Below are 27,140 nucleotides of genomic sequence, written 5' to 3' on the forward strand. Positions count from 1 at the left end.
AAACGCCAGTGCCCAACCTGACAACACTGCTGGTATTTTTTCTTTATGCGTAGTATAATGTCTCATTTAAAAGTACCCACTTTTATAAATAAAATCAGCATCTTTCGTCCCATTTAATGTTCCTTTTCAGCTTCACAAAGAAACCAGTAAATAAAACTGTCAGTGACAGTCATGGCATATGCTCTCACAGCAAGATGAAAAATTTGAAAATACATGGAGATGCATCTATGCTATTTTACATTAAAAGATTCAAAAAGTCCAAAGCCAAATCTGCAGTTTTTTGAGGGGAGATTTTAGGCACATCCATTTCTTTAAAGCAAGCTTCAGAGTGAAATTCCAGTTTGCCCTTCAGGACACCTGTTTAAGTCTTTCTTTAAAAGGAAAAAAAAAAAAAAAAAAAAAAACCAACAACAATAAAACAAATGCCACATCCGTCAAGTGTAAAACAGGGAGTCCTGTGTCCTACGAAGCAGAGGTTCAGTTGTGGCAGGTTTGTCCTTTTTTAATCTAGGCTGGCTTTGGTTTGGGGATGTACTGATTGCTTGCCCAGTCCTCAAGTTCTGGAAGCACTGAATTGCTCTGTTTAAACCTTCCTCCAGTGGGACCAGAGGCTCCCACCCCAGCATCGGTTTCACTTTTTTGATGTCAGGTTTCCTTTTCTGCAGGTCATCCTGGGCTTCAGAGAGAAACTGAATCTCACTCCCACGTCCAAGAAGGTTTTTAATTAACTGAGCAAATTCTAGGATTGTGTGTTCTTCTGGGTTCCCCAGGTTGATAGGGCTGCTGACGCTGCCGTTCATGATGGCCACCAGCCCATCCACCAAGTCACTGATGGACTGGAATGCTGGTGTCAGAAACCTGGATCCATACACCCAGATCCCTCTGAAGGGCTTGCAGGATGAAGTTGCTGACCACCTCCCATTGTTCAGGTGCATGCCCAGCCCTAACATGTTGAAGATCCAGTTGAAGATCCTCACTACAGGTACCTCCATGCCTTCCTGATTCATGTAGGCATAGCATATGGTTTCTCAACTCACTTGCCTTCCCTCTAGCAAGCCTGGGTCCTATGGGATTCACATGGCCCCACTAATCATTGCTTTGCAGGTGGGCTTCAGGATCTCCATACACTTCTGACATGGAGGCCAAGAGCAGGCAAGCACCAATGTCTTTCACCAGTCCCAAAATGTTTAATGTCCCAATAGTATTGGTCTTCAGCGTCTGGATAGAATTATACATGTAGTTTGAAAGGAAGGCTGGAGACTCCAAATGGTAGCTGGTCAACCTCATTGTAGAGGGGCTCTACCACATCATGGTTGATCAGCTCAAAGTTCCTGTGGCCAATCCAGTGCTCCTTATTTCTCTCCCTGCCAGTAAAGATGTTGTTCACCACTGTCAACTCACTGTCATCCATCTTGAGTTTGTCAGTCAGGTGGAAGCCCACAGCCTCGGGCTTCCAGTTATCAATGTTATTTTATTTTATTTATTTATTTATTTATTTTGGAGAGATTTTTTTCACTATAAGGTGCATGCGCTCATCAGACAGACAGAGAGAGACATTAGAGACAGAAAGCGAGAAATCACCCCCCACAGGGGATGGTCACGCCGCAATCCCTTCTCCTCCATTCTCCTCAGGATCTTGGGCACGTAAGCACATGCACCGGGCGTGAGTTTAAGCCACTGGGTCCGGGACGCGAACCACGGTCGACTATGTAGGAGTCCAGCAACATAGCCATTACGCTAACTGCTGGTTCTCTCAATGTTATTTTATGATCCTTTTCTGATAAAACTTTACTGGTGGGTATTTCTGGGGGAAGCTTTTTTTCAAATCTCTGATACTTTCCAAATCTCTGATTTTTTCCTCTTAGTGGTCCAACAATCTCTTCAATCTTACATTCAATTCTCAGTTTACCCTTTTCCTGGATAGACCTCATATTAACAAGGTTGACCCAAATAGGGGTGATGTAGGAGAGCAGTGCGATGCACAGTAGAAGCTTCATCCCCCTTGGCTGACAGCTTATACTAGGCACAACATTGCCTTGTTCATTATCACTGGGAGCAGGACTGGTCCACAGCCTTGCCCCGCCATACTCCTGCTGCACAATGCACCGTGGCAGCGTAGGTGGGAGACCCTGGTCCAGATTGCCAAGAGGCTCCACTCTTACAGAAGTATGACTTTATTTTTATTTATTTATTTATTTAGAGAAGTTTTCACTATAGGGCGTGTATGCTCGCCAGACAGACAGAGAGAGACATAGAGACAGAAAGCAAGAAATCACCCCCCAAGGGGGATGGTCACTCCGCAATCCCTTCTTCTTCATTCTCCTCTCGGGATCTTGGGCATGCATGCACATGCGCCCGGCGTGAGTTTTAAGCCACCGGGTCCAGGACGTGAACTGCGGTCGACTACGTGGGAGTCCAGCGACATAGCCATTACGCTAACTGCTGGTTCCCAGAAGTATGACTTTATTTTGATGCAAGAAATTGAAATGCATACTTTTTTCCTGATATGCACTTTCCATGAACTTTTTGAAGACTCCTTATATAATATACCAAAATAATAGAATATTCATATGGTGATTATGCTATGACAACCATGAGCATTCTCTTATAAAGGTAAATTTCAAATTTGAAACAACTTTAATTTTTCTCTAGACATAGACGTACTTTTAAAATATATAAGAAATATATGTATAGAGATGAAAAATTATGTAGTGAATTTTGTTTTTTAGTTTTTTCTATAGGTCATGTACTTCACAGGAGGGAGGGAAAGGGAGAGAGGAGAGAGAGAGGTGGAAAGTGAGAAATCACCCCCAGCAATCCCTTCTCCTCCATGCTCTGCTTGGGATTTGGAGCAATGTGCATGCACACAGGGGCTTGGTGTTTTTTGTGGGTTTTTTTTTTTTGGGGGGGGGTTGCTACAGGGTGCATGCCCTTGCCAGAAAGACAGAGAGAGACAGAGAGACAGAAAGCAAGAAATCACCCAGGGGGGATGGCCATGCCACAATCCTTTCTCCTTCATTCTCCTCTCAGGATCTTGGGCATGCATGCACATGTACCTGGCATGAGTTTAAGCCACTGGGTCCAGGACTTGAACTGTAGTCTACTACACGGGAGTCCAGTGACATAGCCATTACATCAACTGGTGATACTGGGCCTGGTGTATTTTTAAAATTGCTGGGTCCAAGAGTTGAACCACACCGTTGACCATGTGGGATCCATCTGTCTTAACCTCCATGCCACTTACTAACCCCTGTAGTGAATCTTCTGACATATATAATTTATTACATAGACTATTAATTGATCTCAAAAATACTGGGAAGTACTGAGGGTAGTCTCTGATTACTATTAAGTCTAAATGGTGTTGATATTTTTGGATTTCCTAAAACTAAAATTATTTTAAAATATGACATTTTATATTCAATAAGGATATAGGAACAAACAAAGCTTGCAGTGAAAAATCTTGTAAAAATTAAACACCTGGTATCATTATTGAATGTGAAAATTCGTCAGTGAATGGGAGATAACAAACTTTACTTGGAAAGCAGAATATACGATGCTCAGATAATAAAAAAGCAAGAATATTAAAAAACACTTTTATAGCACCTAGCCTTAGATAATAGCATGCATGCCCTTTTGTGATACTGTCAGTCTTGTCACGAATGGACACATGGCAGAAGAGAAACTAGCTATTTACATTTTATTGATTAAAATAAAGAGTGCAGATGTATACTACATTTTCACAAAGTCCAACTGTGATCTAAATATAGACAAGTCTACTAAAATCATATTATACAGCTTAGTCAAAGAGCACTAGTTCCTTAAAAAGTTAGAATTTCTTTATTCCATAGTGATTCCAGGTAATTTTGATGTTTTATTCGTCTATCACCAGAAGACTAATAAAAAATGTCTCTATTATAACACAGAGTACTCTCTATCTGTATCTCTCACAACTATTTGTTAGCTACACAAAGTTGTTATTTCCTTAGGAAACAAAGTCCACTTCTTGTTGGAAAGCTGGCACACCCTGTGTTTTTTGGAATAATTTAATATTTTTGGACTAAATATCAATTTAGTCTAATAATCTAAATTTAAAATAGCATTTCACATGGGGGGAAACTCACCAACTTGTCAAATAGACATAGTAAGACCAAAATTTCATCAAAGTCAAAGAGAAGTGAACACGATATTCCTTAAGCATTTACTGAGTTGTCAGAAAAATCAAAACATATTTTTCCATGTTTTTCTATCAAAAATGCATCATGACTTTTCTGGCAACCCAATATTTCACTTTATAAAATTTGATTTTCAATGAAAATGAAATATCTTCTTATATAGTAGCCATTAAAAATACCTGCTTTCTGCAGTTCTCAGCAATATCTGTTTAATATAAAAATTAGTTACAAAGCTATTCTTTAACTCATTCATTTTCAACATGCAGTTTCGAGAAAAATATCTGCCTTTTCAGGATGTTTGCCAGAGTTATGTATGTTAAATAATAAAACCACTTGTCGTACCCTAGAAAAGTCACTGCTTCTGTGTTAGAACATCACAATGTGGCACATTTTCTTTTTAAAAAATTCTCTAATTTACATTTAATCACTATACATCTTTTCAGTGTATAGTATGTTTTCTCCCAGTATGAATACAGCACATATTAGTCAAGTCAAAGACATTACCATATACATTATCATAGGCAGGTAACTTTTTGTTTTTGTGTCTATTAAATGTTGTTTTTTCCCCCGATTCCCTCCCTATTACCTACCCCCTTCTCTACTGTCTCTAGTATCTACAGTTGGCCTTCCTGCTATTATACCCTCCAGTTTTTCATTTTCTGCTGTAGAATGCAAACATTTGGTATGTATTAAGCAGGAACATAAAATGTCTGTCTTTCATAGACTGGCTTACTTCGCTTAGCATTAAATCTTCCATGCTCGTCCACTTTATATCAAATGTCAGGGACTCATTGTCTTTTATGGCTAAGCAGTATTCCATAGTGTAGCTATGCCACATTTTTTTCAATCCACTCATCTGTACTTGGGCATTTGGGTTGATTCATGTCCTAGCAATTGTGACTAATGCTGCAATATGCAAGTGTTTTTCCAACTGAGGGTTTTCCTATCTTTTGGGTAGATACTTAACAGTGGAATTACTGTGCCATATGATAATTCTATTTGTAGTTTTTACTTATTTATTTTTTATGAAACTCCATATTGTTTTTCACAATGGTTGTACCAGCTTACATTCCCAACAACAGTGTAGGAGGGTTCCCCTTTCACCACAGCCTCACCTGCATTTATCATTCTTTATTTTTTTAATCTTATTCATTCTGTCTGGGGTTAAATGGTATCTCACTGTGGTTTTGACTTGCATTTCCCTTATGATAAGAGATGTCAAGTATTTTTTTTATATATATGCTTTTGGGCTGTTTGTATGATTTCGTTGGAGACTTGTCTATTCTACTCATTTGCCCATCTTTTAATTGGGTTATTTTTATTTATTTATTTATTTATTTTGCAGGTAAGCTGCTTGGATTTCCTATATATTCTGGTTATCAGTCCCCTTCCTAAGGCATAATTTGCCATTCTGAGGGTTGTCTCTTCACCCTAATTATTGTTTCTTTTGCTGCATAGCGTTTTAGCCTGATGTAGTTCCACCTGTCTATTTTTGGGATTATTGCCTGTGCTTTGGTAGTTTTATTTTGAAAGTCTTTGCCTACTCCAATGTCTCCAAGAGTTTCCCCTGCATTTTCCACTAGTGGTTTTATAGTTTGAGGTTTTATGTTTAGATCCTTGATCCATTTTGAATTGATTTTTGTTAATAGTGAGAGATAAGGGTCCAGTTTCACTTTTCTGCAGGTGGAAATTTGTTTTTTTCAGCTGAAGAGATTTTTCTTTTCCCCACTGGATTGCCTTGCGCCTTTTGTCAAAAATCAGTTGGCTGGGACCAGCAGTTAGCGTAATGGCTATGTCGCTGGACTCCCACGTAGTCGACCGCAGTTCGAGTCCCGGACCCGGTGGCTTAAACTCACGCCGGGCACATGTGCGTGCGTGCCCAAGATCCCAAGAGGAGAATGGAGGATAAGGGATTGCAGTGTGGCCATCCCCCCGGGGGATGATTTCTCACTTACTGTCTCTCTGTCTCTCTTTGTCTGTCTGGTGAGCGCACGCGCCCTATAGCAAAAACCTCTCAAAAAAAAAATCAGTTGGCTATATGTTTGGGGTTTATTTCTGGGTTTTCAATTATCTTCCATTCGTCTACCGGAATATGACACATTTTCTATAAGAAGGTCTTTTTTTAGGGACCAGTTCCAGTGTATCGTGGTCTGTGTGTTGTATAAGGCACTCAACATCAGTATTCTGTGTTGTATAAGGTATTCAACATTAGAATCTATTTTCATAAGCTCGTCTGTTTTCTTAGGTGAAGTCTGACTTTTATTATTTTTGAATTCTTCACTTATTTTTACTCTGGTTGCTTCTAATGCTCTGGCATAATTTTTATAAACTTGTTTTCTAGACCTGTGCCCTACTGGCATTCTGTCTGTTTCTGCAACCACAGAGTTCCTCACTTCTCTGCTTCTGGAAATCACTTTGGAAACTTAGGGGAAAGGAATGCTCTTTGCTTTCATTCTGGTAGATGGGAAGAGCCTCAAGACACCTCACTGGGTCCAAGTTCCTATAGGATCAGTTTCTAAAGTATAGTAGTGCTTGCTCAGCTGCAGAGAGCAGTGAGCAGTGAGAGCCCAGAGCAGTGAGAGTGGGCCACTTGACTTCCATAAAGCACACCAGGTACTGCCCAGTCTTGTAGGCTGCAGATTACAGTGCTGGATCATCCAAAGGCATTTAGAAAGTGCAAATGGAAAGCTCTGCAGACCAGTGGATCCTTGTTCAGAGTCCAAAAGCCTCAGTGAATGTTCCATTAGGTCACCCCGGCTCCTGAGACCACAGGTTCAGATCTAGGAGAAAGGTTCACAAGAAGGAAAAATATCACTTTAAAAAAGTGTATTTATTTGTTTCATGATTAAGAGAGATATAGAGAGTGAAAGAGAAAGAGATAGCACTCCTAACAAGGTCTTGATGCCATGACTCACCCCCTGCTTCTATCAGCTCCAGGTCAAAAGTCTGCATGTAACTGGTATATTCAGAGAAGTCTTTGGACATGAACCCAGAACTCTCTCATGTGGGTCAGCCTCACAGAGCACTATGATTTACCAATACACAATCATCTAGCCCCAGTTGGGGGAGGGGGGGTGGGATACATGTGATTGGAAAATATATAATCTCTCAAAAATAGACTGGAATGAGAAACTAGAAAGCAAAGGGGAAAAGCTCACCTGTCTGGAGACCACATGGTTCAAAATCTTTCTTTCTACCCTTTCTACCCCTGTCCTAGTCCACGTCTTCAGCCTCTCTCTTCATACTTATTGCGAGTCATTTCTCCTCTGTTCTATGGCACACGGAGAGCTCAGTGATACATTTCATGGAGTTCTTCTATTCAAAATCTTTCAGTTCCAGGACCAGCAGTTGGTGTAATGGCTATGTTGCTGGACTCCCATGCAGTTGACTGCTGTTCTGAGTTCTGGACCCGGTGGCTTAAAGTCACGCTGAGCGCATGTGCGTGGTGCCCAAGATCCCGAGAGGAGAATGGAGGAGAAGGGACTGCAGCATGGCTATACCTCCTGAGGGGTGATTTCTCACTTTCTGTCTCTCTGCCTCTCTCTGTCTTTCTGGCAAGCGCACGCGCCCTATAGTAAAAACCTCTAAAAATTTTTTTTCAGTTCCCAATTATGTACAATTTTCTTTTAGTTCCTGCAAACTCATTCTCCCCACAAGGAAGGTTAACTTCCAAGAAAGAAGGAATGATTTCCACAAATTGAAAGGGCAGCACCACAGACAAGGACTCGGTAGGCATGAGTTAGCTCCAGTTCTACCACTAAGTTATGGGATGATCTTATACATGTCACCTCATCTCTAACATTCACAGAGTATATACATCTCTTTTAACTTGGCTGTGATAGGAAGAAGGTATAGCATTGGCCTTCCTAAAGTTGAAAAGGACCCAATGAAGAGTCCCTAAGTAATAAATGCATTTAACTATTGGGATACAGAGAGGTGAGTGGGAGTGGTTAAAAAGGATTCAGAAAGCATTGTTCTTCATCTAACAGGCAGCCCAGGGCACTACAAAAAAATACTTTGAGGTACTTAAAGTACTTTGAGGTACTTAAAAATGTACTAAGGTACAAAGTAAATTTAGGAAACAAAGTAGAAAACAGTACAAGGTTTCATAACTCAAAGACAATAATTCTGAGTATTTCCATGTTTTTCTTTCTTTCTTTTAAAATTTTAAGAGGAACAGGATGTGGTAAATATATCAAAAACTCCCCCTCCCCCCCAGCAGGCATGTGTGTTTTATGAGAGAGAGGCAGGGAGAGGAGAAAGCACCCCTCATGGACAATGGTCACACCTCAGTCCCTTTTCCTCCACCTCTCTATCCTTTCAGAATTTTGTGCATGCATGTATATTTGTGCAACATATTTTTCAAGTCACTGGGTCTGGGACTTGAACCACATGGCTGGCCATATGAGACCTGGCTGCCTTAACTGCTAGACCACAGAGCCAGCCTAAAAACACTCTTACCACAACATGAATGTTAGGGTAAGTATATTTTTATATCTAATTTTTTTCTACTTTTTATGATATAGAAAGTATTTCCTAGGGCTGGCAAGTGGTATGGTGGTTAAGGATGCTGGACTCCCACATGGCCAACTGAAGTTTGAGTCTCGGACCTAGCGACTTGCTTTCTCACTTTCTCTCTCCTACTCGCTTGTTCTGTCCTTCTCTGGTCAGATTAAAAAATAAATAAAGTTAAATAATAATTTTTTAAAAAGTAAAAACCTACATTATTATTTCTCAGAAATAGAATTTTAAATGGTGATCTATTTTTTATAATAATTTTCATTGTAATTTGTACTGTACCTATAATACTGGGTTGTCAGAAAAGTCATGTTGTACTATACATTATGACTTTTCCAACAACCCAACAGGTGTTATAAATATTGTGCATCTTTGTGAAGTACAGTGTTCAAAGCCTGTATATAATACATAGTGATCAAATTGGGAAAATAAGTATATCCACCATCTTCATATTTATCATTATTCTTTGTTGTATACATTTGAAATCTGTTTTTCTGGTTACTTTGAAAAATATATTGAATTGTCACCAATGTTCTTTACTCTGCTGTGCTATCGTATTTCATAACTCTTTTCACTTATTTACATGCATTGTTATACCTGTTAACCAAGTCCTCCTTATCCTCCTACTGCCTCCCTTTTTCAGCTTCTGGGATCCACCATTATACTCACTACTTGTATGCAATCACATCTTTTAGCTCCTGTTAATGAGTGAGGACATACAGTATTTGTCTTCCAGAGCTTTGGACATTTCATCTGCCATTTATTTCCTCCGGAATCATCTATTTTGCCTCAAATGACAAGAATTCATCCTTTTTTATGGCTGAGTGTTATTCCATTTTGTTAATATACTACATTTTAAATTCATTTATTAGTTGTTGGTACTTGAGTTAATTTCTAAATGGCAACATATAGTCTATTAAGAGTAAGCTCTAGTTTTTTCCCTGTCACATCAGTCAGGATAAACTAGGCTATGATGTAGCAACAACTCCTAAATCTCAATGAACAAAGGTCTATTCTTGTTCATGTTTTGTGTCCATTGGGGGTAACTGGGGTGAAGTCTGTTGATTTTAGTTACTCAGACACTGAGGCTAATGTGGTGATTATTACCTTGAATGTTGCCAATCTCCATGCCAGATGAACAGAGAAAATGTGGCAAAGCGCAGGCTGGCTCTTACATTTTCCCAGAAATGAAACACATTATCTGTGCTTACATTTAGTTGACCAAAGCAAGTTATATGGCCACACCTAACTACATTTGCAGGGAAGCACACATCTACCATGTGCACAAAGGCAAGAGATCTGGAAAATAGTGAAACAAAACTAGTGACCCCCACATCCACCATGGATAAGCATGCAAAGGAATATCTCTTTGGTAACATTTACTTTTATCTGAATTTTTACATTTTATAATATTGATGTTAAGGCCTTGAAGGCTCCATCTGGAGAGACTCAGGAGTATAAATTTCTACAAGAATAACAACAGGCAGCACCTTTTCCCAGAACTGCTTAGAAAGCTGGGGGCAGGGCCATGGAGTGGAAAATCCAGCTCTGAGAGATTGTTGCTTAAGCTGAACAAAGTGCTCAGCACTTTTAGAATAGTCAGGTTTCAGTTCAGTTGCTGGTTAGTAAAGGAAAACCAGTAAGCTCTTCCCTTTTTAAGTGGAAGGGAGATTAAAACAAGTCTTGAACAGTGGTACATGCAAGGGACATGTCCAGGCTAGTCCTAAGACTGTCTCCCAAAATGATGCTGATGGCTTTTAAAAAATTTTTTTAACTTATTATCATCATTTTCATTTATTTATTTATTTATTTTTAACATTTCAACAGAATTTACTGGTTTCGAGTGCTGTGGTTGGGCTTTGGAAGAGCTCTCTGGATTCCTCTAGTCTTGCTTTGGGGCTGCTACAGCTGTAGCTTTTAATGCCCTTTGTTATTTCTTCAGCTTTTTAAAGAATTATTTATTTTTAATTTTATTTATTTTAATTTGACCAGAGAGAGACAGAGAGAGATAGAGAGAGAAAGCGAGAAAGCAAGCCACCAGGTCCAGTGCCTTAACCACCATGCCACCTGCTGGTCCTGCTTTTTCATCTTTTGAACCTCCTGGAAAACCCAAGAGCACAGACTTTCTTGGTCATGAAGCAGCAATGGAATCTTCTGTGATACAGCAGGCGGAAGGTGTTCTTGACTCCAGCTCCCTGTACATCTTCTCAAAGATGTCACAGTCAGTATTCCAGGTTTTTGAGTATCTTTTTCCTCTTATTAAGGCTCATCAATTATTATTATTATTATTTTTATGAAGGGAGGTTTTTGCTATAGGGCAGGTGTGCTCACTGGAACCCCAGGGAGGGACAAAGAGAAAGAAAGCAAGAAACCGCCCCACAGGGCGGATGGCCATGCCACAATCCTTTCTCCTCTAGTCTCCTCTTAGAATCTTGGGCACACACGCACATGTGCCTGGTATGAGTTTAAGCTGCCAGACCCAGGACGCAAACTGTGGTCGACTACATGGGAGTCCAACAACATAACCATTTCGCCATCTACTGGTTCTTCTTCTTATTTTTAATTTGACCAGAGAGAGACAGAGAGGAAGAGATGGAAAATGAGAAAGCAAGCCATCAGGTCTGGGACTCAAACTGTGGTTGGTCATGTGGTAGTCTAGCGCCGTAACCACCTCTCTATCTGCTGGAATGCTGGTGGCTTTAGTGACTAGAATAACTAGACTAGAATGTGAGGGTGTGGGATGGCTCCCAGGCAGCCTAGAACTTTCCGGTCTCCTCACAATGGATGGTTTGGGGTGAAATAGTACTGGGATAGACAGAGAATCAATGTGGGAAAGTGAGAGTGAAAGCCCTGAGCTAGTGATAATAAAATATTAACCATGTTAATTTCTGGGCAATGGGTTATAAATTATTTTTATTATTTACACCTTATTTTCCATTTATATACATAGAAAAAAATATAATTTAAAAATTCTCTGACCAAAACCCCCCCCAAAAAAACCACCAAAAACCACCTCCCCCAAAACAAAACCTCTCAAAAATCTAAAAATTGTTATAATTTTTTTCAGCTGGTAGACTGAAATTGAACAAAATTTATTTTGATATTCTTTTTTTTTTTTTTAGTAGTGAGTCATATATGGTAAAAATTAATCCTATTCTTGGGGACCAGCAGTTAGTGTAATGGCTATGTCGCTGGACTCCCACGTAGGCGACCACAGTTTGAGTCCCAGACTTGGTGGCTTAAACTCACACCGGGCTCATGTGCGTGCATGCCCGAGATCCCAAGAAGAGAATGGAGGAGATGGGATTGTGGCGTGGCCATCTCCCCTGTGGGGTGATTTCTCGCTTTCTGTCTCTCTGTCTCTCTCTGTCTTTCTGGCAAGTGCACGCACCCTATAGCAAAAATCTCTCCAAAAAAAAAAAAATTAATCCTATTCTCTTAAGTTTATAACAGAATAAACTATAAGAAGCACAGATAGGTGGAGAAGACAACATAAAATACTGAATAGTTGCATCAATCTAATTTTTTTATAGCTTTATGGGGAATAAGTGATTACATTAATTTGTGCATATTTAAAGTGTACTCCCCCCCCATAAGAAAGGAGGGGAAGAAAGAAGAAGAAGACTAAGGCTGGGAGAGCAAGGTATCTTTTTTTTTTTTTAAGAGGTTTTTGGCTTAGAGACGGTGGGCTCACGAGAGAGAGAGAGAGACAGACAGACAGACAGACAGAGGAAAGTGAAGAATCACCCCCTGGAGGGATGGCTATGCTGCAATCCCTTCTATTTTATTTTCCTCTCAGGATCTTCGGCACATATGCATATGCACCTGGTATGATTTTCAAGCCACCAGGTCCGGACTCGAACCACAGTAAGCTGTGTGAGAGTCCAGTGAAGTAACTACTATGCCATCTGCTGTCTTTGTATTAACACTAATACTGAGATAGGAGTTACTTAGTGAGTGGGTAGTTAGTGCTACTGCTACTCCTGCCTCAATATCTCACTTCATTATATTGACCAGGTAAACATAACATATAGAAACAGGGAAACAGCCAGAAAATAATGTTGTAATCATGTGCTTAGTAGTGGTGTTAACTGTATATAGTGCAGAGGGAAATTGAAGAGGCATGGGGAGAAGAAAATCTTACAGATGGAGCAAGACTATAGTGTAGTATATAGGGATGGGCTCCGGATACCTGGGCCAATTTACTGTCCTTTGTATTTACTAGCTATATGACCTTGGGCAAGTTATTTACTCTCTCCATGTTTAGTTACATCTCTATAAAATGGGGGTGGGAGATGGGAAGTACCTATCTCAGAGGGTTATTGTAAGAACCGAGTTAGTACCTTGAAAGCATCATTATATTTATAATATTGATTATTATTGTATCCTAATAGCGACCCTACAAGAACTTTGAATTTAAGGAAGCAAGAAGGAACAAATAGGGAAGCATTCCAGGCAGGAGAGCCAACAAGAGCAAAGGCATAGGGAGGGAATGCACTTGGCATGGAAACGGGTAAAGATGGTGGTAGCAGTAGTCATGAGATAGGAATTAGACTCACTGAGTAGGTAAATAGGGCAGGGACCCTGAGGAAGAGTCACTAAGATAGGAAATGGACACACACGTACATTAAGGTAGAGTCAACTTATAAAATGGAGTCACTCTAGTCAAGCTTTTGAGAAGGGTCCTTTACTGCTCTCACTAGAGATCAAGTATTATCTCTGACTGCTTGTTCACAGAGAGCTGTTTACAACCAGAGCTGTTTTTCGGCTTGCTTAATCAATTACAGCCTATCAGGAAATGAGATCAGACTCTCTTTGAACTCCCTTCCTCCCACTTCTTCCTCCCACCTGGTTCCTGGCCCTGTGAAGGTTGTTTTCTTCCTTCTTGCTACCCCAGATATATATACAAAAATTCACCACTGGGATGGGACACTAAGTCAACATCCTGATTCCTACTGGGGCAATAAACTAATTGGGGAGTCCATCCAGATATGGATGTTCATTCCTTCAAAGACCATCCTGGGCGTGTGTAACTAGATAATTAAATTCCTCACCTGAGAGAGATATGCAAGTGCAGGAAAAAGTCCTGGAAACCAAACGAAGAGGCCAGGTACTAGGACACACCTTCCCTGCTATAAATATTCATGACCAACATCAGGATAAATGTAACACCTAACCTCATGCCCAGTTCAGTTGTCCTTCTCTGGAGCTGCTTACCCAAATACCTTTCAGGCATGGGAGTATATTTCTTTCATATTAGAAGTCTTTACTGTTCTATTAAAATTTCTCTCTTCTACTTTACCAGTGTTTGTGGTTTCTCTTTCTGCATCTCAGGGCAGGTCTCTAATCTTAGATTCCTGGACCTAAAAATTCGGATTTCACGCAACACAGCTCAACTCCCCCATCCCATAGCGGCATTCTCAACAGCCAACTCACTTCCTGTAAGCTCCTTTTGAGCAGCACTGAGCTTGTGAAGGAGCTGCCGCTTCCCTTAATGATAGCCAGCCCTTCTGCAATTTGGTTCTCTATTCTCACATACGGTCAACCTCTCAGAGACTGAACAAGCCTAAATAAAGACAAGAAGCCCTAACAAAGCCCCTCTGACACAGATAAAAACCCCTTGCCTCGGTTTTTCATCAGCAACCCATTTTTCGGGACCCACTCCCTGACTGGGAGCTCTGATCTTTCTTCCCTCTCTTTTTTTTTTTGGAGAGGTTTTTTGCTGTAGGGCGTGTGTACTCGCCAGAAAGGTAGAGAGATAAAAAGTGAAAAATCACCCCCCAGGGGGGATGGCCACGCTGCAATCCTTTCTCCGCTATTCTCCTCTCAGGGATCTTGGGCACGCACGCACATGCGCCCAGCATGAGTTTAAGCCACCGGGTCCGGGACTTGAACTGCGGTTAGCTACATGGGAGTTTAGCAACTTAGCCATTATGCTAACTGCTGGTCCCTCTTCCCTCTCTTAATATTCTCCACTTTGCTATTCCTTCTCTGTGTTCACGTCCCTAATTCTTTATGAGCGTCAGACAACGAATTGGGTTCAATGCTGTTCCTGCCTTGGGTGTTGGGCCTATGCACTCCAACTTCCTGCATCATATTTTTCCTGCATCAGTAGGGCAACTCAAACGCAAGCTTTTGTTGGGCACTAGCAGATAAGATTTGCTGAGTAAAATAAGTTTCAGGCATTTTAGTTGTCAAAAGGCCTGAAAAACCTTGGAAAGGAATTTGGTTCTGGTCTATAGAGACAAGAGATTGACATGATGAAGGAAATAACACGTAGAAGGATCAAATCTGGTAGCGGTGTTCTGGCTCTTTAAGGGACTTTCCAAAGTATTTAAATTCCTCATTGGTTGTTGACAAGAAACTAAGACATTAGATAGGTCAAATCTACTTCATGCAATCTGTTCATTTTACTGAGAAGTCATTTCCAAACCTTTGGTTTGATTTTATCAAATTCGATTGGCTATAGGTTTCTATCCTCCCCCTCTAGACTTCCTCATGTATTTATTACTTCAAAATAGAGTGGTGGATTCCGATACCACATATGTCTTTTCGTTACTAAAAGCCTGAGAGATGGTGAACTGAGAAAATAATCTTGCCGAACTAAAAAAATAACACCAAACAATCTGCATGCAAATTTGGGGTGGCAGGTTCATGCACGAATGGGTAATAAGATTTCTAGCCTCTTGGACAACTCCAAAGACAAAATAATGGTTATTTACTTCTGTTTGTAGAGGCTCAGGCATGTCTGACAAATCATCAAGCCCTCCATCATCTCTTGGTCCCTGTCTTGGTTAATTTATACTGCAACTTGGCTAGGCTATGGTGCCCAGCTATTTGGTCAAATGATAGTCTAGATGTTGCTATGAAAGTATTTTGTATATGTGATTAACATTTACCATCAATTAACTTTAAGTAAAGCAGATTATCTTCCACAGTGTAAGCTGGCCTCATCTAATCAGTGAAAGGCCTTAGGAGGAAAATTGAGGTTTCCTAGAAAGTTCCTCAAATAGAAGTGTCTGCCCTGATTACTCAGATCCCAAGCTCTTTTTCTGATAGTACTTTCTTTCCAGGACAGGTTTTGCAATCCCATGGGCCATATTAGCCTATGGGCATATTTAATTTGTCTTGTTTGATATTTAAAATATTTTCAGCCAGCATTTAATAACATGTAGATTTCATACGAAAATCTGTATTTCCATCTTCTCTGGCAGTGATAGGCAAGGGCTGAGTTGACAGGGCGTATGCTCTCCAGTTGGGCATCATCCTCACCACTCTACTTGGTTATACCAGCCCTTTCACTCATTTCATCACCTACCTGGCCCTGGTAGGCAGGAGTCTACCACCTGTGCTCTCAGAGCCTTTCAGCATTTCTTTCCTATACTGAGCAGTTGAGTCATTTAGGCAAAGACTCTAAGTGCCTGAAACTCAGACAAATGTTTCAGTCTCTCCTAGAAACTCACCTCTAGGTCAAGCAGACCATTTATAGCACATAGGCTTTTTGATTCTCAAAAAATAACTTTTTTTCTTTTATTATTTTTTTCATTTCATTTTCTTCCATACATTCAATCACATTATTATTTGTCTTACAAAATGGATATTTAAACAGGTGAACATTTCTCCCTAGTACTGTTGATAAAACTACGAAATATCTTCAACAGATAATACCACACCTCTTCGGGCCATTAATGCTTTGCCTCCCTGCCCCTCCCCCAAACGTCCTTCCTCAGACCCTCCTCTTTCACACACATTATACTGGTATTTACATCTATATACTGTGTTTCTATGACCTTTAGACAATTAGTTTCAGTCATAGAGTGCAGACACTTGGTATATATCAAGTGGGGACATGCAATGCCTAAAAAATAACTATTTTAATCAGACCAACTAGTGTCAATCTGAAACTTTCCTGAATCAAGAAATTTTCATTGACGACTCAGAGAAACTTAATGGAATTGGACTTCAGGATAGTTCTGATCTAAACCACATTTATTCTTTGGTTCAAGTATGAGTGTACAGTGACAAGATGTATATTGAAGACAGACTTTCAGATCCGTAGTGGAAAATGGGATGAATGCGAGGCCAATTCCATTCCTTTTACTCATTTTGTGCCTATTTGAGAACTAAATAACGTATGCAAAATTCTTATAATTCCTGTTATGTATGGTCAATAAATACCATGTATTATTTTTCTTGTATCATTTTAAAAGCTCGAAGAACAGAAGTAAAAATAAAAATTCTAACTATTGAGTGGTTCCTGTATCACAATTCCAGACCCTGGAACTTGAAGGTTTTCTAGGGTTGTGTTCATAATTGATACCTCTGGAATTCTGGCGCTATATTAAGCAGAATTCTAAAATGTATAGTTTGTAATATTCTGAGTAGCAGATGCAAGGTTATTTAGAAATTTGTTATGCCTATGATCATTATGGTGAACTCAAATTCATATGTTAGACCATGTGATTTCTACATTGCAAAAGGGAAGGCAGCTTTTCTCAAGCCAGAAATATCCATTTTCCAACATGATCCAGGCCTGTTTGACCCCGATATACTGCTTCCACAGGGTCTAAGTTTGCCATTCAACCAACCTGAGTGCTTTTAGCAATCCTACTTCTGATCTCCACATCAGTTCCTTTCTCTTCTACATATTCCAGCTCCAAGCCTGTCAAACTCATGAAGAGGCTTCTACTGGTATTGCTTTTAACTTACAGCCTCAGATGCTGTGCTTAATCATTGCTGCAAAGATATCAGCTGTTGATTGCAACACAGTTAAATATCTTCTTGCTGTTACAGTTCTGTTTTATTTTATAAGTTTTTATTTACATCTTTGTTGTTATACATCTTTGTGGGTATAATATGAATTTTCAAAGCATTCATGTGGTGTGTGATAGCTGTTATTTTTTTAACAATTATTTTATTTAACTTTATTTACTTATTTATTTAAATTTACCAGAGAGGGACAGAGTAAGAGAGAGAGAGAAAAGGAAAGTGAGAAAGCAAGCCACCAGGCCTGGGACTTGAACCTTGGTTGGCCATATGGGAGTCCAGTGCACTTAACCACCATGCCACCTGATGGCCCGATAATTGTTATATTTTATTTATTTTAAAATTAGTAGACTTTATTTATTTATTTATTTATTTATTAAGGAGATTTTTGGCATAGGGTGTGTGTGCTCACCAGAGAGACAGAGAGAGAGAGAAAGTGAGAAATCACTCACCTGAGGGTGGTTGTGGAGGCCATGCTGCAATCCCTTCTCCTCCAGTCTACTTTCAGGATTTTTGGGCATGCACAGACATGCAGCTGGTATGAGTTTCAAGCTGTCAGGTGTGGGACTAAAACCGTGGTTGACCATGTGGGAATCCAACACCTGAAACCGTGATTGACCATGTGGGAATCCAACACCTTAATCACTATGCTACATGTTGGCCTCAACATGTTTCTAACTATGGTGCCCAGAATACCCGTGCAGTACATTGTAGGAGTTCATAGGAAGATAATATGACTTTTCTGGGGGCTGTACAGCACCCACCATCTTTGCTCTCCAAGAAGGGTATGGAACAATACAGGACTGCAAGAACAAGCCTCAGCTTAAATGCCACCAAGAAGGTTTTGTATTAACAAGAACTATCCAGTTGCCCTTTGTAAATTAACAGAACAGTGACTATTTCTTATTTCAAGCTGGGGCGGGGTGGAGAGGAGGTGAAAAAGAAAAGCTATAATGCTTACTCACAGCTCTGTTCACTTAGATCTTTCTGTTGTGTCTGGAACAAAAATACCAGAAATAAGATTAATGAGAAAGTTGTGCTGTTTATAAACTAAAATATGACAGAATAAGAAGTTAGTTCAAATTAATTGACTAGAGAAATGCAAATGTCCACTGTGGCTTGGGACCTCAGGCTGAGGTATTAAGCTGTTTCTGCAAGTCATGAAACTGTTTCAACAGGGAAGTAGAAGAATGGCAGTGGATAAGACTTAATGAGCTGTATCTGCCACAACCCTCTAAAATCATAGATTTTCAGAAGTGACCCTATTTAAAAGTCAAAATTCAGGCCAGCAGGTGGCGTGGTGGTGGTTTAGGTGCTGGATTCCCACCTGGCTGAGTATGGTTTGAGTCCCAGATCTGGCGACTTACTTTCTCACTTTTGCTCTCTCTGTTCTCTGTCTGTCTCTCTCTGGTAAATTCACGTACTCTGTACCAAATTAAAAAATAATAATAATAACAAATAAAATTAAATAAATCATTCTTTTTTTTTAAAGTCAACGTTCTTTTTTTTTTTCTTTTTTGAGAGGTTTTTGCTATAGGGCGCGTGCACTGGCCAGACAAAGAGAGACAGAGAGATAGAAAGCGAGAAATCACCCCCCAGGGGGAATGGCCACGCTGCAATCCCTTCTCCTCCATTCTCCTCTCGGGATCTTGGGCACGCATGCACACGCGCCCAGCATGAGTTTTAAGCCACCGGGTCCAGGACACAAACCGCGGTCGACTACACAGGAGTTTAGCGACTTAGTCATTACACTAAATGCTGGTCCCCAAGTCAACATTCTATTATACAATCCAGTAATTTCTCTTCCTTCACTGTTAAGCTCCCTTCCTCTCCATTTTTATTCCCTATCCAAACCCACCCCCACCTTCTCTCTCTCCCCCTTCTCCCTTTGCTTCTCTCCTCCTCTCTTCCTACCCTCTTGCTTTCTCTTTTTACAATAACTTCTTGAATTCTACAGTGAGTGGGCTGGTGGCCAGCACCCAAGCTGTTGCACACATAGGGTAATAGACAAATAAATATGACAGTATTTCATGACAGGTGAGACTGTAGAAGCTATGGCCATAAGTGTAGGAAAGCAACCTCCTTACCCTGTCTTTCTCTTCCCTCCTCCATCCCAAGTCCTCAAATAATACTGGCCCAAACTCCAACTGAATTATTCCCAAGTGTTATTTCCTTTTCTGTAGACGAGGTCATATATAGATTACAGGGAAAAGTTTACTGGGTGCTGACAAAGCGACAGTTTAGGAAAGCACCAGATAGACCTGCATACACCCTGGGGATTTTGTGGGCAGGCTCCTCCCAGGAAACCAAAGACAGACACGCAACCAACTGAATCCTCTGTCTGGGGCTCAAAGGTACAGAGCTCAAAGCTACTCCTTTGCCCCAGCTGGCACAATGGACTAGAGTGGGTTGTTGCGTGCACAGCAGGATAAGCAGCATTGCTGAAAGACCTAAGGGCACCACCTACCAGGTGCTTTCTCTGTCCCCAAATGGACCCACCAACCTTTTTTTCATTCCTTACCTGATAAGGTGATTCAGATTCCTGGGAGGAAGAAGGCAGATTTAAACAAGGTCAGATCCAGAATTGAGAAAAGAGGGATGAGAACAAAAGCAGTCCTTAGAGAGGATCCTGGAAACCCCCCACCAGCAAACTGACCACCTACCCTGTTTCAGAAGGAGAATGATCTCATTGCTCTCCAACTTCTGATTGGAAATTAGGATTGTTCCGTCATTCATTTTAGAGTCTCTGGAGCACCCCCACACTCCTACTCTAATTTCTGTGTTTATTTTACTCACTGACTTCTGGAGAAGTTTGTGGTAAGAAATAGCATGAACAGCTCAATTTATAAGAATAAGTAGAAAGGGAACAATCATGGGACCAGCAGGTGGTGTAATGGTTACTACAACCACATAGTCAACCACAGTTTGAGTCCCAGACCAGGCAGCTTAAAACTCATGCTGGGGTGCTGATGTGCCCAAACTTCTGAGAGGAGAAGGGATTGCAGCATGGCAATCCCCCTGGTGGGTGACTTCTTGCTTTCTGTCTCCTTGTCTCTCTCTGTCTCTTTGTCTCTCTCTGTCTCTCTGTTGAGCACCTGCACCCAATAGCAAAAATCTCTTTCAAAAAGAGAAAGGGAAGGGACCAGCAGTTAGCATAATGGCTATGTTGCGGAACTCCCACGTAGCCAACCGCAGTTCGAGTCCTGGACCAAGTGGCTTAAACTCACGCCAGGCACGTGTGCATGCGTGCCCAAGATCCCAAGAAGAGAATGGATTGCGGTATGGTCATCCCCCCCGGGGGGGTAATTTTTTGCTTTCTATCTCTCTGGCAAGTGCACGTGTCCTATAGCAAAAAAAAATAGGATTGTTCCGTCATTCATTTTAGAGTCTCTGGAGCACCCCCACACTCCTACTCTAATTTCTGTGTTTATTTTACTCACTGACTTCTGGAGAAGTTTGTGGTAAGAAATAGCATGAACAGCTCAATTTATAAGAATAAGTAGAAAGGGAACAATCATGGGACCAGCAGGTGGTGTAATGGTTACTACAACCACATAGTCAACCACAGTTTGAGTCCCAGACCAGGCAGCTTAAAACTCATGCTGGGGTGCTGATGTGCCCAAACTTCTGAGAGGAGAAGGGATTGCAGCATGGCAATCCCCCTGGTGGGTGACTTCTTGCTTTCTGTCTCCTTGTCTCTCTCTGTCTCTTTGTCTCTCTCTGTCTCTCTGTTGAGCACCTGCACCCAATAGCAAAAATCTCTTTCAAAAAGAGAAAGGGAAGGGACCAGCAGTTAGCATAATGGCTATGTTGCGGAACTCCCACGTAGCCAACCGCAGTTCGAGTCCTGGACCAAGTGGCTTAAACTCACGCCAGGCACGTGTGCATGCGTGCCCAAGATCCCAAGAAGAGAATGGATTGCGGTATGGTCATCCCCCCCGGGGGGGTAATTTTTTGCTTTCTATCTCTCTGGCAAGTGCACGTGTCCTATAGCAAAAAAAAAAAAAAAAAGAAAAAGAAACTTGTGGGAGATGTGTGATTTGGGTCTGCATGTTGTTGTGAGGCTCAGAACAGGGAAAAGTATGTCAGTTACAGGGTTAAAACATCCCATTTGAAAAACTCAGTGAAAGGAGTTCAACTCACTGAAGACAAGTTATTTTCTTCTGGGGAAAGTTAAAGTTTCTTCTGGGGAATACTAAATGAGTTCAAAGTGGTTCATAAGTTCAAAGTGAATTTAGTGTGAAATTGGGAAGCCACAGGCCTGCAGTGCAGAGCCGAGGCTCACACTACAAGTACTTATTCCCCTTGGTTACCATGAATAAAACTCACTTACCTTTTCTAGAACACAGCTTTAGGCAGAACTGTTTTTTTAGGGCTATCATTGTGACTATGAACATTAATGCAATGATGCAGGAAGGGATGACAATATGAAGCAGCACAGGCTTAACATCTTTAGGTTTCTTCTGACCTGTGTGAAGGGAAAACACCAAAATCCCATTACAAGGCTGCTCACAAGTCGACCAGCAAGATGGTCATATGAGAGGGCTAGCACCAACATGGTCGACTTGTGCTGTGCATTTGCTCCACACTAGGCACTGTTCTAAGTGCTCTGAGGCATTAGCTCACTTTTCTTTACAGCTCTGTGAGGTAGGCCATATATTGATCCACATTTTACTGGTGAAGAAAGTGAGGCACAGAGAGGAGAGTTAATGACTTAACAATGCCAGCGGTCAGGTTCCAGATTCTATACCTTTTGCCACTCTATTTCCTTCTCTTTCTTTTCCTCCCTCTCTTCCTCCTTCATTCCCTCCCTTTTTTGCCTCCTTTCTCTTCTTCCTCTTGATCATATTTCATTTAATCCTCACAATAACTCTACAAGGTTTCTGCTATTATTTACTCTCAGTCCACACATGAGATATTGGGTTCTAGGGTAGCTAGAGAGTATGTTCAAGTTTTCAAAGCTAGAAGGAAGAAGAGAGAGGGTTTGAAATTCAAGTCTGTCTGACTTCAGAGCCCAAGTTCATGACCAATGCCTCCCAGGAGAGTTTCTTATTCTGCCATGTTCACTACATTCTTTTTTGTAGTGATTTCCTATGCTCCAGTCTCATTATGTTTCCTAGTGAAAATGCAAAATTGAGAAGAAGAAACCCTGTTTCAAAAGGAGAATGATCTCATTGCTCTCCAACTTCTGATTGGAAGTTAGGATTGTTCCGTCATTCATTTTAGAGTCTCTGGAGCACCCCCACACTCCTACTCTAATTTCTGTGTTTATTTTACTCACTGACTTCTGGAGAAGTTTGTGGTAAGAAATAGCATGAACAGCTCAATTTATAAGAATAAGTAGAAAGGGAACAATCATGGGACCAGCAGGTGGTGTAATGGTTACTACAACCACATAGTCAACCACAGTTTGAGTCCCAGACCAGGCAGCTTAAAACTCATGCTGGGGTGCTGATGTGCCCAAACTTCTGAGAGGAGAAGGGATTGCAGCATGGCAATCCCCCTGGTGGGTGACTTCTTGCTTTCTGTCTCCTTGTCTCTCTCTGTCTCTTTGTCTCTCTCTGTCTCTCTGTTGAGCACCTGCACCCAATAGCAAAAATCTCTTTCAAAAAGAGAAAGGGAAGGGACCAGCAGTTAGCATAATGGCTATGTTGCGGAACTCCCACGTAGCCAACCGCAGTTCGAGTCCTGGACCAAGTGGCTTAAACTCACGCCAGGCACGTGTGCATGCGTGCCCAAGATCCCAAGAAGAGAATGGATTGCGGTATGGTGATTGTTCCGTCATTCATTTTAGAGTCTCTGGAGCACCCCCACACTCCTACTCTAATTTCTGTGTTTGTTTTACTCACTGACTTTTGGAGAAGCTTATGGCAAGTTACAACAGTAAGCAGCTCAATTTATAAGAATAAGTAGAAAGAGAACAATCATAAGATACATAAAAATGACTTTGAGTAAAAGAATGAAGAAACTCGTGGGAGATATATGATTTTGATTATTTTGTTGCTGTTTTTTTGTTCCATAAACCAGGATGTCATCTAGCTGCTCGGCTATGACTGTCCACACAGTCTGGCCACTAGGATGATGGGACTGGGATTATCCAATACTAAGTCTCCAACCCAACCCATCAATGCAACAATTTTTTCCTTCCTTCCTTCCTTCCTTCCTTCCTTCCTTCCTTCCTTCCTTCCTTCCTTTCTTTTCTTTTCTTTTCTTTTTTGCGATAGGGCACGTGCGCTCGCCAGAAAGAGAGAGAGAGACAGAGAGACAGAAAGCGAGAAATCACCCCCTGGGGGGATGGCCATGCCACAATCCCTTCTCCTACATTCTCTTCTCGGGATCTTGGGCACACACACACACATACGTGCCTGGCGTGAGTTTAAGCCACTGGGTCCAGGACTCGAACCACGGTTGACTACATGGGAGTCCAGCGACATAGCCATTACGCTAACTGCTGGTCCCTCAATGCAACATTTTTGATCACTTATTATAGGCAAAGCACTTTCTTTTGCTTTAGTCTCTATTTAAAGACTCATGTGAACAAGGACTCATGAGAAAATGTGGAATATAAAATAGCAATAAAAAAGACCAGCACAATCATAAGGCAAACAAACAAACAAAAATAACAGTACAGGTAATAGATTTTAAGAGGCAGGGTGAAGGAAAGACTTCCTTGTATCCTGCAGTTACTTGGTATGTCTTTGAGAGAGGGTGGACTTAGAGCTGGTAAAGAGAAAGAATTATGATGCTTTATGTGGAAGAAACTAACCGAGCAAAGAAAGCATGGAAGTAGGAAAGGTAAGAGCAAGTTCAGAGAGCATGTAGTGAGGAAGGGGCACTGAGTGGAGCACAGGGTATATGTTAGGGAACAGTAGGATATGTATAAAGCTGGGAAGGATGGGTAAACTGGAATTCCTAAGTGCTCAAAGATCCCCCCCTCCGGGTCACATTCACGAGGGATGCCCTGGGAGATCCTGAACTCTGATATGGTGGACCCCACAGGCTCCTTCCATGGCTGTTGACTATTTTATCAGCTATGTTGGCGCCCTTGGAGAGAGGGGCCATCTTACTCCATTCTTAATCTTTCACAGCAGAAAGGCCTTCGGAGAGATGGTCAATCTGTCCTTGCTCTTCTCAACCATGCAGAAAAATACAGTGAAGTAATTAGTGGGAGAAAGGGTAGACTCTACTTCTTTTGTTTTGTTTTACTTTATTTATTATTTTTGTTTTGTTTTGTTTTTATACCATAGGGTGTGCACATGAGAGAGAGAGAGAGAGAGGAGAGAGAAAGTGAGAGAGAGAAACTCCCAGCTGGATATGATCATACTGGAATCTCCTTTCCTCCATTTCTCCATCCCATCAGGATCCTGAGCCCACATACACATGCCCCCAGGGTATTTTTCAAGCCTCTGGGGCTGGGATATCAATTGCAGTTGGCTATGTGGGATCTGGCTTCCTCTATACAGCACTTTACCACTGTGCTTGTGGCCAGACCTAGCAAGCCTCTGGTTCCATGAAGAATTTCTTATATAAATTGTCTTCTAGAAAATGACATTTTAAAAAAGTATATATTTTATTTATTTTTTAAAAGAATTATGTGCTCAGGACCAGCAGTTAGCATAATGGCTATGTCACTGAACTCCCATGTAGTCAACCATGGTTTGAGTCCTGGGCTGAGTGGCTTAAACTTATGCTGCGTGTACATGCATGCTCAAGATCCCCAGAGGAGAAGGGATTGCAGCATGGCCATCCCCTCTGGGGGTTGATTTATTGCTTTCTGTCTCTCTGTCTCTTTCTGTCTTTCTAGGGAGCGCACGTGCCCTATAGCAAAAATCTCTCAAAAAAAAAATTATGTGTTTGGGGCCACCAGATGGCATGGTGGTGAAGGGTGTTGGATTCCCACATGGTCAACTGTGTTTTGAGTCCCAGACCTGGCGGCTTGCTTTTTCACTTTCTCTCTCTCTCACTCTATCCCTCTCTGGTCAAATTAAAATAACTAATTAAATACATACATACATACATAAAGTTAAAAAAGAAAGAATATTTCAGACTTTAAAAAAATCTTGTAAATATATATATATAAAATATAAAATAATTATGTGTTTAACTTTATTTTACTATTATTATTATTTTAATTTGACCAGAGAGAGACAGAGGGGTGGAGGAATGAGAAAGCCAGCCTCCAGTTCCAGGACTTGAACTCTGATTGGCCATGTGGGAGTCCAGCACCTCAACCACAGTGCTAGCTGCTAGCCTTGAAAACCACATTTTATCCAAAGTACTGACCTATACTTAACCAGGCAGTAAATCCCACAATAAAGGATAGCTGAGTAAACAATTCCAAGAAGAAAAAAAACCTTGGGATTATTAATATTTAAGAATCTTAAGCTTTAGTATAAATTAGTTGTACCTCATGTTTTCATGATAACAACTCTGGTTAACTGTGATAAAAAGAGGTAGTGGATATAGAAAGACTAACTCACCTAATTCATTCTTTCACCCAAGTTGGCCCTCAAATTGGTGTCTTTCTAACATCTATTTCTATTAACTTCACTTCAGAATATAATGATTTAGTTGGAAAGGATATGGGTTAACTTAATGTTGAAATTGGGTGATGAAGTATGGATAGGTAGGAAAATGGGAAGAGGTGAGGGTTGACAATGCATCCAGCTGCCTCTAAAAACTCTGTCAGAGGTGTTTTATGTTTGTTTGTTTGTTTTCCCAGAAGAAAATACTAGAAAAGTAATGTTGGAGGTTGGGGAGAGACACCTCATGGAACCACAAGGGTCCTTAAAAGACGAAAGAGGGAATCAGGAGAGTTAGAGATGTGATGCTAGAAGCAGAAGGCTGAGTGATGGGATTTCTGGCTTTGAATATGAGGAAGTGACTATGAGCTAAGGACTGCAAGTATTCTCTAGAAACTGGAAAGGATCAGAAAATGTAATATCCCACAGAATTTCCAAAATCCTACTGACACCTTGATTTGAACCCAGTGAACCCCTCTTTGGGGCTTCTGACATCCATAGGTATAAGATGCTAAATTTGTGATATTTTAAACCACAAAGCTTGTAATAATTGTATCTAGGAGCAATAGGAAACATAGGCGTGGTGAAAAAGCTAATGGCCTCATATGAAATGATTGTGATACTGGATGTCAGGTGTGCTTACGTGGCAAATAAACATTCTTACTTGGCAAATCAAAAGTTGTTAGTTTCCAAGAATTGTTTGAAATTTTGCTGGTAGATAAAGTTCAAAAGTAGGTGATCTAGAGGACAAGGTTCCACATGGCTACAGTGAACTAGATTTTTAAGGGAATGAAGATTTTCTACTAATAATTCAGCCTCCAACAAACGAGCTAGCGGTAGGGAGCCCCCCTCTGCACCCCCAGCCTTCTCTCTCTGTCTCTCAGTTCCTGTCTCTCCCTGCTTCTGTCTTCCTTTTTTTTTTATTTTTTTGGTAATATTTCCTTTTTACCCTTTTTTAAAAAAAAAAAAAAAACAAGGCCCAGTTTTTCTCTGGCTCTTAGCTCCGCCTTCTTTCTTGTTAATTTTCGCTCTGCTCCTCCCATCCAGGCAGAAGAAGCCACGGGCCTTCAGGACAAGGTTCCACATGGCTACAGTGAACTAGATTTTTAAGGGAATGAAGATTTTCTACTAATAATTCAGCCTCCAACAAACGAGCTAGCGG

General features: G+C 40.9%; 1 protein-coding gene and 1 pseudogene across 4 annotated transcripts in view; both read right to left on the reverse strand.

Moving 5' to 3' along the window:
* Positions 1-378: 378 nt before the first annotated feature.
* LOC102499614 (UDP-glucuronic acid decarboxylase 1-like) lies at positions 379-2,186 on the reverse strand (annotated as a pseudogene).
* A 3,994-nt stretch (positions 2,187-6,180) lies between these two features.
* The window catches only part of PDCD1LG2 (programmed cell death 1 ligand 2), a 58,904-nt gene continuing 37,944 nt past the window's right edge, over positions 6,181-27,140 (reverse strand). Inside the window, exons 5-8 of one of the 4 annotated variants that reach the window (XM_027773417.1) lie at positions 21,790-21,924; positions 19,978-19,998; positions 18,422-18,452; positions 6,181-6,952 (exon numbers count right to left, since the gene is read on the reverse strand). In XM_027773417.1, coding sequence (XP_027629218.1) covers positions 19,991-19,998; positions 21,790-21,924 — 143 coding nt within the window. In that variant the 3' untranslated portion in view covers positions 6,181-6,952; positions 18,422-18,452; positions 19,978-19,990. Of the gene's footprint in view, positions 6,953-18,417; positions 18,453-19,977; positions 19,999-21,789; positions 21,925-27,140 lie in introns of all 4 variants that reach the window. The other 3 variants (XM_027773418.1, XM_027773416.1, XM_006152417.2) reach the window with 3 other exon arrangements.

This window comes from Tupaia chinensis, unplaced genomic scaffold, assembly GCF_000334495.1.
Source record: "Tupaia chinensis unplaced genomic scaffold, TupChi_1.0 Scaffold000354_1, whole genome shotgun sequence".
NCBI lineage: Eukaryota > Metazoa > Chordata > Mammalia > Scandentia > Tupaiidae > Tupaia > Tupaia belangeri.